General features: G+C 36.9%; 1 protein-coding gene across 1 annotated transcript in view; it reads right to left on the bottom strand.

Moving 5' to 3' along the window:
• Positions 1-14,005, bottom strand: part of LOC308688530 (receptor tyrosine-protein kinase erbB-4-like) — a 163,237-nt gene that overhangs the window by 18,783 nt on the left and 130,449 nt on the right. The window contains exons 13-20 of the mRNA XM_081361656.1: positions 13,230-13,362; positions 8,258-8,351; positions 7,333-7,487; positions 4,945-4,989; positions 4,511-4,643; positions 3,250-3,372; positions 3,069-3,167; positions 2,309-2,494 (exon numbers count right to left, since the gene is read on the bottom strand). Of these exons, the coding sequence (XP_081217782.1) occupies positions 2,309-2,494; positions 3,069-3,167; positions 3,250-3,372; positions 4,511-4,643; positions 4,945-4,989; positions 7,333-7,487; positions 8,258-8,351; positions 13,230-13,362 (968 nt within the window). The remainder of the gene's footprint in view (positions 1-2,308; positions 2,495-3,068; positions 3,168-3,249; positions 3,373-4,510; positions 4,644-4,944; positions 4,990-7,332; positions 7,488-8,257; positions 8,352-13,229; positions 13,363-14,005) is intronic.

The following is a 14,005-nucleotide window of genomic DNA, read 5'->3' as shown; positions in this document are numbered from 1 at the left end:
GTATTTTGATATATTCAGATACTTTTTTGTTTACAATTTTACACATAAAAAGGGACACAGAATAATGCAGAAATAAAGCCTATTAAGAGATAAAGTAACTTTGCGAGATATAGTCATATTTCCCTTCCTTTTTAAACTTTGAGGCAGAAATGGGCTTTCATATTGGACACCACAAATATGATTTGGTTAAATTATGTTTTTATAGGTCTTGCATATTCATGGTACTCTCATTTGTCATGTTCACACTATATGACTAATTCAGATCTTGTATTCTCAGACAAAAGGTGCAAAGTAAATGAGCAATGCTGTGAAAGATGACATTAATCTTGTACCCTAACCAGAACAGAGAGGAATCGGTCTGAAGTAGTTGAAAATCACACACTGAAAATGCTGCTGTCCAACTCAAACATCTTGAAACGTTGAAGGCGTCAAAATCGGTCTCTTCTCTCCCTGGCATCTAACTTTCTCTTCACTTCAGCTGTCATGTTCCTCAGGTCTAGGCGTGAGAAAGCAACAGGTCTGGAAATTCACTCACAATAAAATAAGACTCTAGTTTCTCCAAGAACACAGCAGGAGGAGGAGCCCATGCCCTTGCACTAAACACAGGTTCCATATGATAGGAGAACACCACGCCAAGATCTAAAAGGACTGGGCAGCAATCACAGGTCACTGGGTGAACACAGCAGGGTAATCTAATGGACGATTGAGAGGATTAATATCCTGAGGACCACAGCAGGTGAGAAATCAAACACAGATCCAACCTTAAACTCGCTAGCTTCTCTGAGAGATGACATGCTGGTAAACAATCTCAGACTGAACAGTGATTATGGCTCTTGATTGAGGACAGTGGATTTTCTTTTTCTGTCACAAAGAGAAATATAATGCTATATATATTTTATGATTGAATTAGTTAATTCTCTTTTAAGCTTTAACAATGCTTCGCCTCACACAATTTCTTCAATAGCATCTAAAGCAGCATTTCAGTCTCATGTTTTGTATGCACATTTTATTCTCATCTTGGCTTTTACATCCAGGATTTTTATGCAATATCTTAAAACCTGCATAAAAATACATCATGGATCAAAAGTTGAGGGTAAGATAATCAATATTTTTGAAAGAAGTCTCTTCTGATCACCAAAGGCTACATTTATTTGATCAAAAATACAGTGAAAATAGTAATATTGTGAAAATAAATATACACTCTCAGAGAAAAAGGTACAAAAGCTTTCACTGGGACAGTACCCTTCAAAAGGGTTCTAATATGTACCATTTAGGTACTAATATGTACACTTTAGGAACTAATATGTACACTTTTGGTACCAAAATGTACCTTTTAGGGACTAATATGCACTCTTTAGGTACAAAGGTGTACCTTTTGAAAAGGTACCGTCACTGTGACAGCTTTTGTACCTTTTTTTCTGAGAGTGTACGATATAATGATATGTTTTAATATATTTTAAAATGTAATTTATTTCAGATTTTTTAGCTTTCTCTCCTGTCTTCAGTGTCACATGACCTTTCAGAAATCATTCTAATATGCTGATTTGCTGCTCAAGAAACATTTCCTATCATTATCAATGTTGAAAACAGTTGTGCTGCTTCATATTTTTTTGTGGAAATACAGGATTATTAAACGAATAGAAAGTTCAAAAGAACAGGATTCATCTTTTTGAAATCTTTTGTAACATTATGAATGTCTTGACTGTTACGTTTAGCAATTTAATGCATCCATGCTGATTAAAATGATTCATTTCTTTAAAAAAATGAACAGTACAGTATAATGTGGATGCAAAGATAGACAGGGATTACGATACTGGAGTGACAAACTGGAAACTGGATGCAAATGACACGAACTGGACTTCAACTTGCTTTGACTCTTTGAGCACCACAGCTAAATAAATATTTCATGCAATGCTGAGTAGGAAATGGGTAGCTGAGGATATTTTCCCCGAACTCCTTCATACACCAGTCCATTACATAACATTTCAATCACAGAGCTGAAGAAAGAAGATTTTCTCTTTAAACGTGGTAGGGGGCAGTTGCACTCATTTGACGCATGAGACACCGGAGCGTCTTCCTTCGAAGCACTTCTAAGAACGTCCTTGTGTTTGATGTGGTACCCGACTGAGCCAAAGCAACTGTGGGTTTTAGTGGTTCAGCAGCCTGCAGATATGTGCGTTCAGTGTAAAAAAACTTCAAGTAAAGTGCATTTACTATGAACTCTGGGAAGGGTATGTAGAGATTCATTATTTGAGACAATGTTTTTCGCTGTACATGCTCAACAACAGAGGCAAAAACACAGTCTTACCTTTGCGATCTGCACGCACCAGTTGAGCAGCAGCTGGGAGCCGATGTTCTCCTGGTGCTCATGTACGTAGTCCAGCAGGCAGCCGTGGGGCATGAGCTGAGTCACCAGCTGAATAGTGGGACTCAAGCAGACCCCCAACAGACGCACTAAATGAGGATGCTCCATGCTGGCCATGATCAGCGCCTCCTGGAGGGCAAAAAGAGAAACACTGGAAATGTGTTGTTTTCATCAACGCTATGGATCATTTTGGTCATTATACATTATGTGAACTCTAAGTCCAATTAGTACTCCAATCTGGGGTTGAGTATCGCCAACTAACTCATGATACAATACATATCATAATGCAGCCCTGGTGAGCATAAGATACTTCATTCAAAATCACCAAAAAATACACCAAATTTTTAACTGTAGTGCATATTTATGCAATAATTCAGTTACATAAATTAAATGCAAAATGAGCCTGGTTTAAAAACTTGATATCCATGTGAACAGCTCCCCTTGTGTTCAATACAAACAGCTTCCTTTAACTTTAGCATGCTGTTAAGAAATCTACTCAAAGCCCATATGGCTTCAAAAGCAAGAGCTTAAGTTGCTTAGTCATATTTATTTAATGTTAAATGTATATGAAAATGCATGTAATTGTCAGAAATTATTGTGTTATTAGATTTGCTCTGTTGGCTATATTCATTCACTTGTTTGATCTTGCAATATAATTTGCAAATGATGGTAAACAGTAAAGGTTTAATTATAAATGACTCACATCCATAAATTCCACATTGGCTTTAGGTCCTGTACTTTCATTGAGTATCTTTATGGCCACTGGAATCTTCACTGTTTCTCCTTCTGGAATCCAGATTCCCTTATAAAAAAAAAATGGCAGCATAAGTTCAGGAAACACGCAGAACTCATAAACACATGAATCATAAAAGTGAATGTAGTACCTTGTAAACAGTGCCAAAGGCTCCTGTTCCCAAGATCTTGACCCTCTTAAGCTCCGTCTCCTTCAGTATACGTAACTGTGCCTGGTTTGGCGCCGTGCCGCTCGGTGTTAAAGGCTCCACCAACTGCTCAAAAAACATAATCAAAATTCATACATAACTACAATACCTACTTGAGCTTCATCTGCCAGTAACTAGTTGGCACCATTATGGACGGTATGATTTCATTATTGTCATCATATGTTTTCATTTGGTTACAGTCTGTGTTTTGCCAATTTGCTCTGCTTTTTTTCAGTTTAAATTGCTCAGTTTTTATCTCCTCTTCTTTACTTCTCGAGTTATGCCTGTGTTTATACTCTTTCAGTGACGTTAAAGAGTGCTGCAGGGATGACGTCAAAACCTGGAAGACTAATTCATGGCCTCTTAATCTGTTTTCATTTACCTAGCCACTAAAACCTTTGTCAAATTACAATACCTTTAAAAAAACATGCACAATTGCTGCTGTACTTCTCATATTTACAAATTGCTATTCATATCACTCTGCAGTGGTTGCCAATCTCATCATGTATTCAGTTCAAAATACTTATTTTAACCTTGAACCTCATTATCTATAGTATGTGAGCTACTGCATCCATATATTCCTGCATGTATCTCCGGTCCTCCGAATTCAGATCGCTATACTTTTCCTTAGGTTTCAACTCTTTAATATGGGTGACAGAACCACCAATAAAATAAAAAAATCCTATGCCATAATGGTTGCTATAGACAGACCCTATTTCTAAATTATTTATTAATCCTTATATTGAGTATATTATATGTCTTTCAATAAAAACAACAACAAATAATCCTGCAACACTGGATTTATCCGCAAGAAATAGATACTGAAACAGCAAATCAATTTGGGGCTATACACTCCCTAACAAGACTGCAGATTCCATAATATTGACTTTATTTCAAATGCATTTTGAAGAACTTTCAGAAGTTGCCATTTAAGAATCTGAAAATGATCTCCATTATTCCATTTGAGGTTTCCTGCCATTGAAGTGGGAGAAGCACTTTCAAATGGAAAGTTAAGACTGGCTATAGAGCCCACAGACCTGTCCATGCACCACAACACCAATTTCACTGGCCAGGCTTTTTGTCTGCATTTTTTATTTTTTTTTCTCAGACTTTGTGTCTCCTGATATCAAATGTTTATAAAATTAGTGCACCGCTTCCAAATTATTGAAACGCCTTTAAATGTTGGCAGATTTTTAGCTCTCACCTCTGTTTCTAAGAAACGGCGTAAAGCTCTTTTCTTCTTGATGCTCTTCCGACGGAAAAAGATAGCAAATCCGAGCGCCACGATTACGACCACAAACATCCCCCCAATCACCCCAGCTGCAATCAGAGGAGTCCTGGAGGAAAATATACCGTTCAGTTAAAAAAAAAAAAAAATCTAAAACCGTTCAGAATCCCTTTATACAGAGATTATCTCTAAAGATATTGTAATGTTTTGAATTGTATTTAAATTATTCTTTATATATATATATATATATATATATATATATATATATATATATATATATATATATATATATATATATATATATAAATATATAAATATATATATATATATATATATATATAACCAGTGCCTTGAATAGTTTGAGGAATGAAAAAAATAAAAACGTATGAGGAAAACTTTTGGGTGTTTACCTGTCCAGCATCCCAATACAATCTTGAATCCGGGGTCCAGTACACCTGTGATACAGAAAATTAGACCGAAAATAATCATTAAAATATTATTACTACAATAAAGATTTATAAAACAATGATGATGAATATAAGGTGTAATAGCTTGTCGCATACACTACTGATCAAAAGTTTGGGGTTCGTTTTTTTTAAAGATCAGCAAGAACACATTACATTGATCAAAAGTGACCGTAAAGACATTTACATTGTTACACAAACATTATTTCAAATAAACGCTGTTCTTTTGAACTTTCTATTCATCAAAGAATCCTGAAAAACTGTATCATTGTTTATACAAAAATAAGCAGTAAACCGTTTTCAAATAATAGAAAATGTTTCTTGAGCAGCAAATCAGCAAGGATCATGTGACACTACTGGAGTAATGATGCTGAAAATCAGCTTTGCATCACAGGGATAAATTACATTTAAAAAAAAAAAAATGTTTTACTTTAAATTTCACAATATTACTGTTTTTGCTGTCCTTTTTTTACTGTCAGGTGAGCATGCCTTTCAGAATCATGAAAAAAATCTTACTGAGTCTAAGCTTTGAACAGTAAATGTGCACCATGTGATCTACCTAGTCATCTATCTAGCATTAGCCTCTTTGATGATCATCGCATGAGCTTTACATACTGAAATAAGGAGCACTGTGATAGTGGTGACTGGGTTCAGTAATCATAGAGAACCGTGCTGAAGAGCCCATGCCTGACAGTAACCAGTGGCAATGACTGTCACCCACAAGATGAAGGGATTGCAAGCGCTTTGCTATGGTGTCCTAGAGCATTGCAAGAGCTTTGATTTGAGAGCCAAGACAGACCAGAACAAACCAGAGGCTCAGACTGGGTGGATGTCTCTTGTGTGTCCATGCACAGTATGATCTGCCTCAGATCTGTGGGACGTGACACCGAAGGTCTGTGGAACTGCACCCAAATTCGTCATCCCACTGGGCAGTTAAAGTTTACATAGTTACATGTAGATTGGGCTGTTTTGAATTAATGGGATTTCCACGATGAAACTGAGCAAAAGAATTGCCTAGAGCAGGGCTAGTGAACTTCTGAAAGCTCAGGTGCCACACAGGAGGATCCTTTAGTCTCAAGTCACACTCCTAAGTTTTAAAGCTATTCTTTTAAAAGCGAGTAGGCTAATGTATGTGTGGTATGCATTTCGATCAAATATATTATCAGTATTTTTTTTTTATTTTTATTATTTGTATTTTATAATGTTACAAAAGGTTCTATTTCATATATACTATTCTTTTGAACTTTCTATTCATCAAAGAATCTTAAAAATACAATAAAAATAGGGTACAACGGGGCTAAAGGCACACAGGGGTAAATGGCGCGCATTTGACTTTGTTCTCTTTTAAACAGCTAACATCACTAAATATCTCACGGGCGACGGCGACGCATCGTCGATTCTCTCAGATCGCGTATTTGATAATGCAGACTACGTGATTGTCACTCGTGTAAACGAGCATCGATTTTCCTCTGATTTCGGGGTGTCGGCTATTTCGCTAAATCTGTCGGCGAGTGAAAATCGGGGCTAAACTCATGCAGTGTAAACATAATTAGTAAACAACACGGCATAATTTGATGTAATATTTAATGTTTTATCAAATCTAGATTAAGTAGCATATAAGAACATTTTTGACTATATTTTGAGACAAAGGTCTTGTTAATGATTTTCAGTTTTGTTCAAGGTAACAAACAAACAAACAAACAATTAAACAAACCACTTTTATGATTTATTTTCACACAAAACTAGTAGCTCTATCAATGTTTGACAAAAAATCATACTATGCAATCATGCAATCATACTATGGTACTAGTGAAAAGCACATTGTACCCTATATCAGATTCCACCATTTTCAACATTGATAATAATAAGAAATGTTTCTTGAGCAGCAAATCAGCATATTAGAATGATTTCTGAAGGATCATGTGACACTGAAGACTGGAGTAATGATGCTGAAAATTCAGCTTTGCATCACAGGAATACATTTTATTTAAAAAGGAAAAAATAGAAAACAGTTATTTTAAATTGTAAATAATGCCTTATAATATTACTGTAGTTTTGATCAAATACTAGCATCCTCGGTACGATGAAAATATTATTGGATAAGCCATAGTAAAAGTTGCTGTAAACATCGTCAAATTTCTACCTTCACATGGTATTTATAACTTGCTCCTTATTATGAAGGCAAGAAGACATGGAAAGATGTTTGTACTGTAATTATTGCAGTTGCCATGATGATGATAAAATCACAGAGCCTCAAAAAAAAGTCTATTTGTGTTGAGTAGTGCTGGAGCCCGGAGGAAAAAGCAAACACACATACAGGCAGATGCTGCTTACCCCTGGGTGCAGTTGGGGTGGCAGAGATGGCACTCGTTGTTGGTCTCAGCATATTTGAAGATGAAGCTGTTTGCTCCCTGCAGACCATCAGGGCATTTCTCCACACAGTTGGGCCCATCTTTCAGATGCAAACATTTCACACAGTGATCTGGACCCTAAACCATGCAAACAAAATGCAGGAGAATCACCTATAAAATATTTGTCCAGTAGTCGTACATGACAAATCAAGAGGGACAAGTAAAGGATAATAAACTACTTACAATAATGTTATATTGATGCTTAACCCAAAAGAAACACTGTTACATTTTATGCACATGTCAAATATGGGTACTTTCTTGAGTTTGAGCAACATTAAAATGTCATTAAAGTTTTACTTAAAGTCACATAGCGGTGTTGACAACATAAATTCATACATATTTGATATAAATAATTGCCCACTTTGAAGTGGGTGTCACACAGTTGGGCGAGTTCTTACATTCTCTGACAGCTCTGATGTTTGCTAATTATGCAGCTTAGGAATTGAGATGGACAGACAGGTTATCTTAAGAAGCTGACAGCTTTGTTCATCTGCGTTTAGTCTAAAACCACTGCACTTGCATTTTACAGAAAAAATTGAGTACTGCTAACTTAATTTGCAGACAAATATCCAAAATGTCACAATGATGCCCCTGGTGGGTGGGGCTTAAGTAGTGAAGTCAAATTAAAGGCATTTTAAAAATTGTCAACATTAAATGGCTTTGCAACACATTTTATTTCTGAAAAATGGTAGATTTTAAAATGGTCTGAAAGTCAATGCTAAAAATATAGGGTGGGATAAAAAAAAAAAAAAGGAAAGTTAATACATGTTTATGAAATATTAAGAAGAAAACATTTTGTTTTTCTTTGGAATATATTAAGAATGTTAAACACTGCTTGGTTTACTTACAGGGCCATGACAGCTAAGAGTTTTATCTTCAGCCTTTTCACACTGGTTGTCACACTCCACACACACAGATCCATTGGCAAACTCTCGATCATCTCTAAAACATTCAAACAAATAGAAATATTCAGACAGTTCTATATATTTTTTCTATTTGGCTGTTTATGTTTAATTCTTATTTTATCATGCCAATCAGTCAAAAGAATTTCAGTCAAAGCACATATACATAACATGATGTATTGTCTCAGCGACAACACATACAGCAGGTTTTGTTTTGTCTCCGACTCATCCTCCATGTCTTCTTGAACCATGGCCAACTGAACCACAGACACTACATTCACACACTGGCGAGAACTTGGCTAATATGCTAGTCGGCTGAGTAAGATCCATGAAAAAATAATGGCATTTTAATTAGAGAAATCTTTCTCTGCACTGGTCTGAGAGGATAGAACAAACAGTCCTCTTTAAATTTGATCTAAGCAGATGGCAGCTCAGATTGTGGGAGATACGGCAGAGGAGCTGCCTAGCAGAGCCATCAATACCCTTTCCTTTGTTCGTTTCCATCAGCCCATGTTTCAGAGGGAAATTTTGAGAGGCGGTTCCCAAACAGGGGAAGATGGTGCCTTGTCAATAACAGAGTGAGGATGAAAGAAACCTTCAAGATCTTAAAACATCGGAAATCGAGTGCACTCACAGTTTGAAGTTTCTCACACTGGAAAATGTTATGGTCAGAATGGGTGCTAATGTGATGAACCCTAAACCAACTTAACTAACTTCCAAGTCTTCCATCTACCTACCAACTCTAAAGGAGTAGCTTCACCACTGGTAAAATGGGCATTCTATAAAACTTGGCTGCCTATGCATCAGAAAGGCGGAATTTTTTTAAATCTGTGCTACCTGACTAGAAAACAGAGAAAAAAGGCTGTTGTTTTTCCTTTTGTCAACACCCATAATGCACTGGGGCATGTTGCCGTCCAAAGCCCATCCCACCAGTCTGCTATAGATATGCTTAACCACAGTCAAATACTGACTTGCTTTTGTAGGAAATACTTAGCAAACTTTTAGTCACAATGGTGTCGACTTGTATTGTTCCCGGGTGCAAGAATTCAAAGAGTACACTTTTAATGGGAGTTAGCTTTTTTTTGGGTTTCCAGTGAAGGATCCAGCGCATTGTAGGCTGTGGTAAAAGGCTGCAAATAATGGTATTGATAAGTTATCAGATTTGGTAACACTAAAATGTGCTTAAGAAAGTGTGCAGTTATATTTTCTTTTCGTCATGTTTTCTCCTTCAACTTGCACCTCAAAAGTTGTGTGTTTGTTTAGCTGTTCTATAAAAGGCTGCAAAGAATCATACACATTGAGAGAACACCGTGACAGAAAATCTGAAAAACCTCTGTGTATGTAGACTTCATTGTAGTCCTCTCCAAATGGCGGGGAACAACTGAAAGAAACTGCCAGTTTTCACAAAAGCCCTGGAGCTGTCAAAAATCTGCCGGATGAAGCATTTTGCTAGCCTGGTCCTACCAGACTCTCGTACATTTCATTTGTACAGAGAGTCTGGCCACTCTATTGACAAGCATTAACTTCCTTGAAGGCGGTACTCTGTTGAAATTGAAAACTACTGGATCTGCACAGAGCCACTCTGGATCTGCCATAACCTATCGCTAACGTTTGGTCGACATGTAACCCTATAGCGCATGACCTCAACGTCATCGTTCTCAACCACTCCCTCTGTTCGCTGATTGGACCGCTAAAAAATTGGCCGGAGAAAACCCAAGAATATACCGCAAACCCAGACGGAGTACTGAAGGAAAATGAAAATTGAGCGGAAGTACGTAGGAGGGCGGAGCCAGGCTAGCATTTTGCTGACAAATAATACATTTGTAAATAACCCCAGTTCCTAGAGAAGTGAACTAGATGCTGCGTCGACTGACACCCTCGGGAGACACCCTCGTGCAACCCGGTGTCTAATGCACGTGTAACAACACGCCATTCATGGCTGACAGTTGCACCCCAGTGTATAAGAAGGGCGCCTGACAGCACGTCATCAGAATCATATTGTCTGAAGGAAGATGTGCAGGTGTGCCTGTGAAGCATGGCAACGTGACGCAGCGTCTTGTTCCCTTCTCAGGGAACCGGGGTTACATACGTAACCTAGACGTTACATTTCGAGGGAACTAACACTGCGTTGATTGACACTATTGGGGCATCAATACTAACTACACCATGCTGACCAGTGCCTGCTTGTGGTTAGAGCAATCTAAAAACCCTTAAGTCTAAAGCTCCAAGGCCGTAGCCAATAATACGTTAGTGTGTGATAGTACACACCTTGCACAACATTGCTCCCAGTAACTAATATAGCGATGCTAGGCAAGGCCCTGAAGCTTCTATGCTCAATTGGAATCTCAAACTCCAAGCCATGCTCCAGGAGAGTCTAGATCCCTTAGAGCAATGCTATCAGAAAAACAACATAGCCTCGGCTAAGTCTATGACCCACATCTAACAATTTCCAACCGTAGACTGGGGCAATGAGAAGGAGTATAACCTTTCTTAATATCCAGGCCTGGAGAGAGTGACAGAGAAGAGAGTAATGACTCTGGAAGGGGAGTGGAAGAAAGGAAGAAGAGGAAAAGAATGAAAAAGTGGGGCATCGTGTTGCTAGAAAAAGGGGGGTGCTGTTACACATGCCTCAGACACCGGTTCCGCGAGGGGAACAACTCAGTTCTCTCTCTCTCTCTCTCGAAAAAAGACCTTGTTCATTTAAATACCAACTTTGCAACAAAGCGAGTTAAAGTTTTAAATTTAAATTCAGCAAAAAAAAAATAAATTGATTCTCTAAATAATTGTAATCAGAACTATTTGACAAGGCTTCTACCTACCTACAACTGTCAAATGGACAATTTATTCTAAAATCGAATTCAGCAAACATAATTTACATAGATTGTCTAAATAATGCAAATTTGCCTACAACTCTCAACTTGTATATTTTATTATTTTATTTTAAAGTTAAATTCAGCAAACATTATTTAAATTTAAATCTAATAATCAGAATCAGAACTATCTACCAAGGCTTCTGTCTACCAACCTACCTACAGCTGTCAAATAGATATTTTTATTTTAAAATCTAATTCAGGGAAGCTAGGAAGTTTGGCATTGAGAAAGGTTGCATGTGATTGCCTTTTTTCTCAGTAAAAGCACTTAATTTTATCTCGCTTTTTGACGTACTTCGTCTTTTGAAGTGCCTCTGTTATTAAAATCTAATTCAGCACACATTTAAAATGATTCTCTAAAAAAAAAAAATGTATTTACCTACCTACCTACCTCTTGTCTAAAACTTGTATATTTTATTTGATCATTTTGTTTTAATTTTTAATTTTAACTTTAATTTTAATTAAATTGATTCTCTAAGTAATCAGAACCTCTAACACCAATTACTTCAGGAAAAATACATAGCGCTGCTCTCAGGTCCGAACTCTTGGTTGAGCAACTGGAGCGGTTTGGCACATTATAGACTCCACACAACAGCAGCTGATTTAAATCACTATTAATTGAGTGTAATGAGACCCCAGTTCATTCTCTAAAATATGACACTCCCCCACAGCTGATTATTGTTAGGAACTAAATTACATTTTCATGCCACTGGGAATCCTATTCAGATGTTGGTCAGAGTTGCCATTGTTTAATGACTACACCAGAAAAGCAGTGCCAACCACAGAGCTCTTCTCTGACGGTCCCAGAGGACCAGAATGTAAATTTGTTGTCAGATCAGTGTTTCCTCTTTGTCACTCACAGATGGCAGTGTGTTCTGAGCTCGCTTGGGACAGGCCGTGGAACAATTAGCTGGATTTTGGCCTGTGCAGTAGCACTGGCCAGACATAGTGCTGCTGCCTTCTGGGTTCAGACTAGGAACTTTTAGATGAAATCCATCCCTCTCTCTGATTCTTTTAATCTTTTCTCACACATCCCCAAGGCACAAGTTTGTACGCAATTCTGTTTACAAAGTGACTAGGGGTGAATGGCAATCTAAATGATAGATAGTCTTCATAAAAAAAAAAAAAAAAATACTGCAGTTATCATGGGCCAATAATCTAGTGATGTGTACATCAGAACTTGCGTTTAAAATGCTGCCCACACAATGGGTCTTAATCATGAAACATTAGCAGAATGAAGTCGTGTAACTGGTCTGTAAAGATAAATAAATTGTCAACTTGACATTTGACCACTCGACTGGATTTTTGCATCTAGGTTTCTTAAATAGATATTGATCCAAAAACATATAGGCTTAAATAATTAAAATCAGTGTTATTAAAGAATTATGTTGTGAATTATATGATGTGCATTATATGAATCATAATATAAAATGTTTTTTAAAAGGATAAAGAAACTCGAAGAAACTCAAAAAGCAGAACACTTGACCGGTATCCCATCTTTTTGCAATATTTTTGGTTTTGATATTTGGATAGTCCCCCAACAGACATTATACTGACTATAAGTATATTTGCAAGTACATGTCAACTTATTTCACTAACCCGAACCTAACGGTCTACTAACAGTCTACTACAGCCTACCAAAACACTAATGAGAGTTAGTTAACATGTAGTTGTAAAGTAACTTTTAGTTAGCAGAATGTCTAAAGTGTACAATTGAAATAAAGTGTAGAAATATATATATATATATATATATATATATATATATATATATATATATATATATATATATATATAGATAGATAGATAGATAGATAGATAGATAGATAGATAGATAGATAGATAGATAGATAGATAGATAGATAGATAGATAGATAGATAGATAGATAGATAGATAGATAGATAGACAGACAGATTTAGATAGACAGACAAGTACCACTTTAGACTGGTGCTGTAAATCTAAATTTCAGCATGATTCTAGAAAGAGCAGATCATATTTGTGCTTGTTTCTTCATTATCTGATGTCTGTGTCCAATTTGTCTTTTACTCACCCATCATAAAGATTACAGGATTTTACACACGTCCTTCCTCGGCTGAAGTATTTACAAGAGAGACATTGATCTGGACCGGGACCCCAGCATCCTGCCGCTGAACACAGCGAATCACAAACCATCTTTTGCTGAGCTGCAGAAGACATTCAAAGAAATTACTTCACACTCATATACGGCCAATTTATGGACACAAGTTACACAATAAACAATTTTAAAGGCCCCATGATATGCATTGAGTTTTTGTTTTTTAGACCATATGTACACCATATACTGGTGTACATATGGCTAAACATCTGTATGTTCCTCTGCACCAATATGTTTTCAAAAGAAAACTGCCCATGTTAATTTTTCTATTTTTTTTTAAATACATATTGCTGATGTTAGATATTGGTACCGAATCCATGAATCGTGGCTGTTGAACAATCCAGGGATATCAGACTACTGTGATCGGTAGTGTGGAAAAGAGGCCAATGATGAGCCAGCTAACAGCGCGATTGATCCTGCACACCACACACTTATTATCACACTAATTACATCAAGTGCGGCTTGGCAGTGTGGCACTGTGGGAAGTGTTCTGCAACTGTCAACATCTCCATTACAGATAAGCCTGTGCTTCTCCATTTCATCAGTTCAGTGAATTCTTATCACACATAAGATATTGCCCTGTAAAACGATTATCTTTATGTCCTATGTGTCCCAAAGTTGAAGTCAATTGAAATTTGTAAACTGGCCATCCTACTCTACTAGTCTATTACTAATGCTCAAGTACTGTAAGA

The sequence above is a fragment of the Scardinius erythrophthalmus genome (genome assembly GCF_964197995.2).
Source record: "Scardinius erythrophthalmus genome assembly, chromosome: 3".
Taxonomy (NCBI): Eukaryota; Metazoa; Chordata; class Actinopteri; order Cypriniformes; family Leuciscidae; genus Scardinius; species Scardinius erythrophthalmus.
This window is presented reverse-complemented; position numbering and strand designations above follow the sequence as displayed.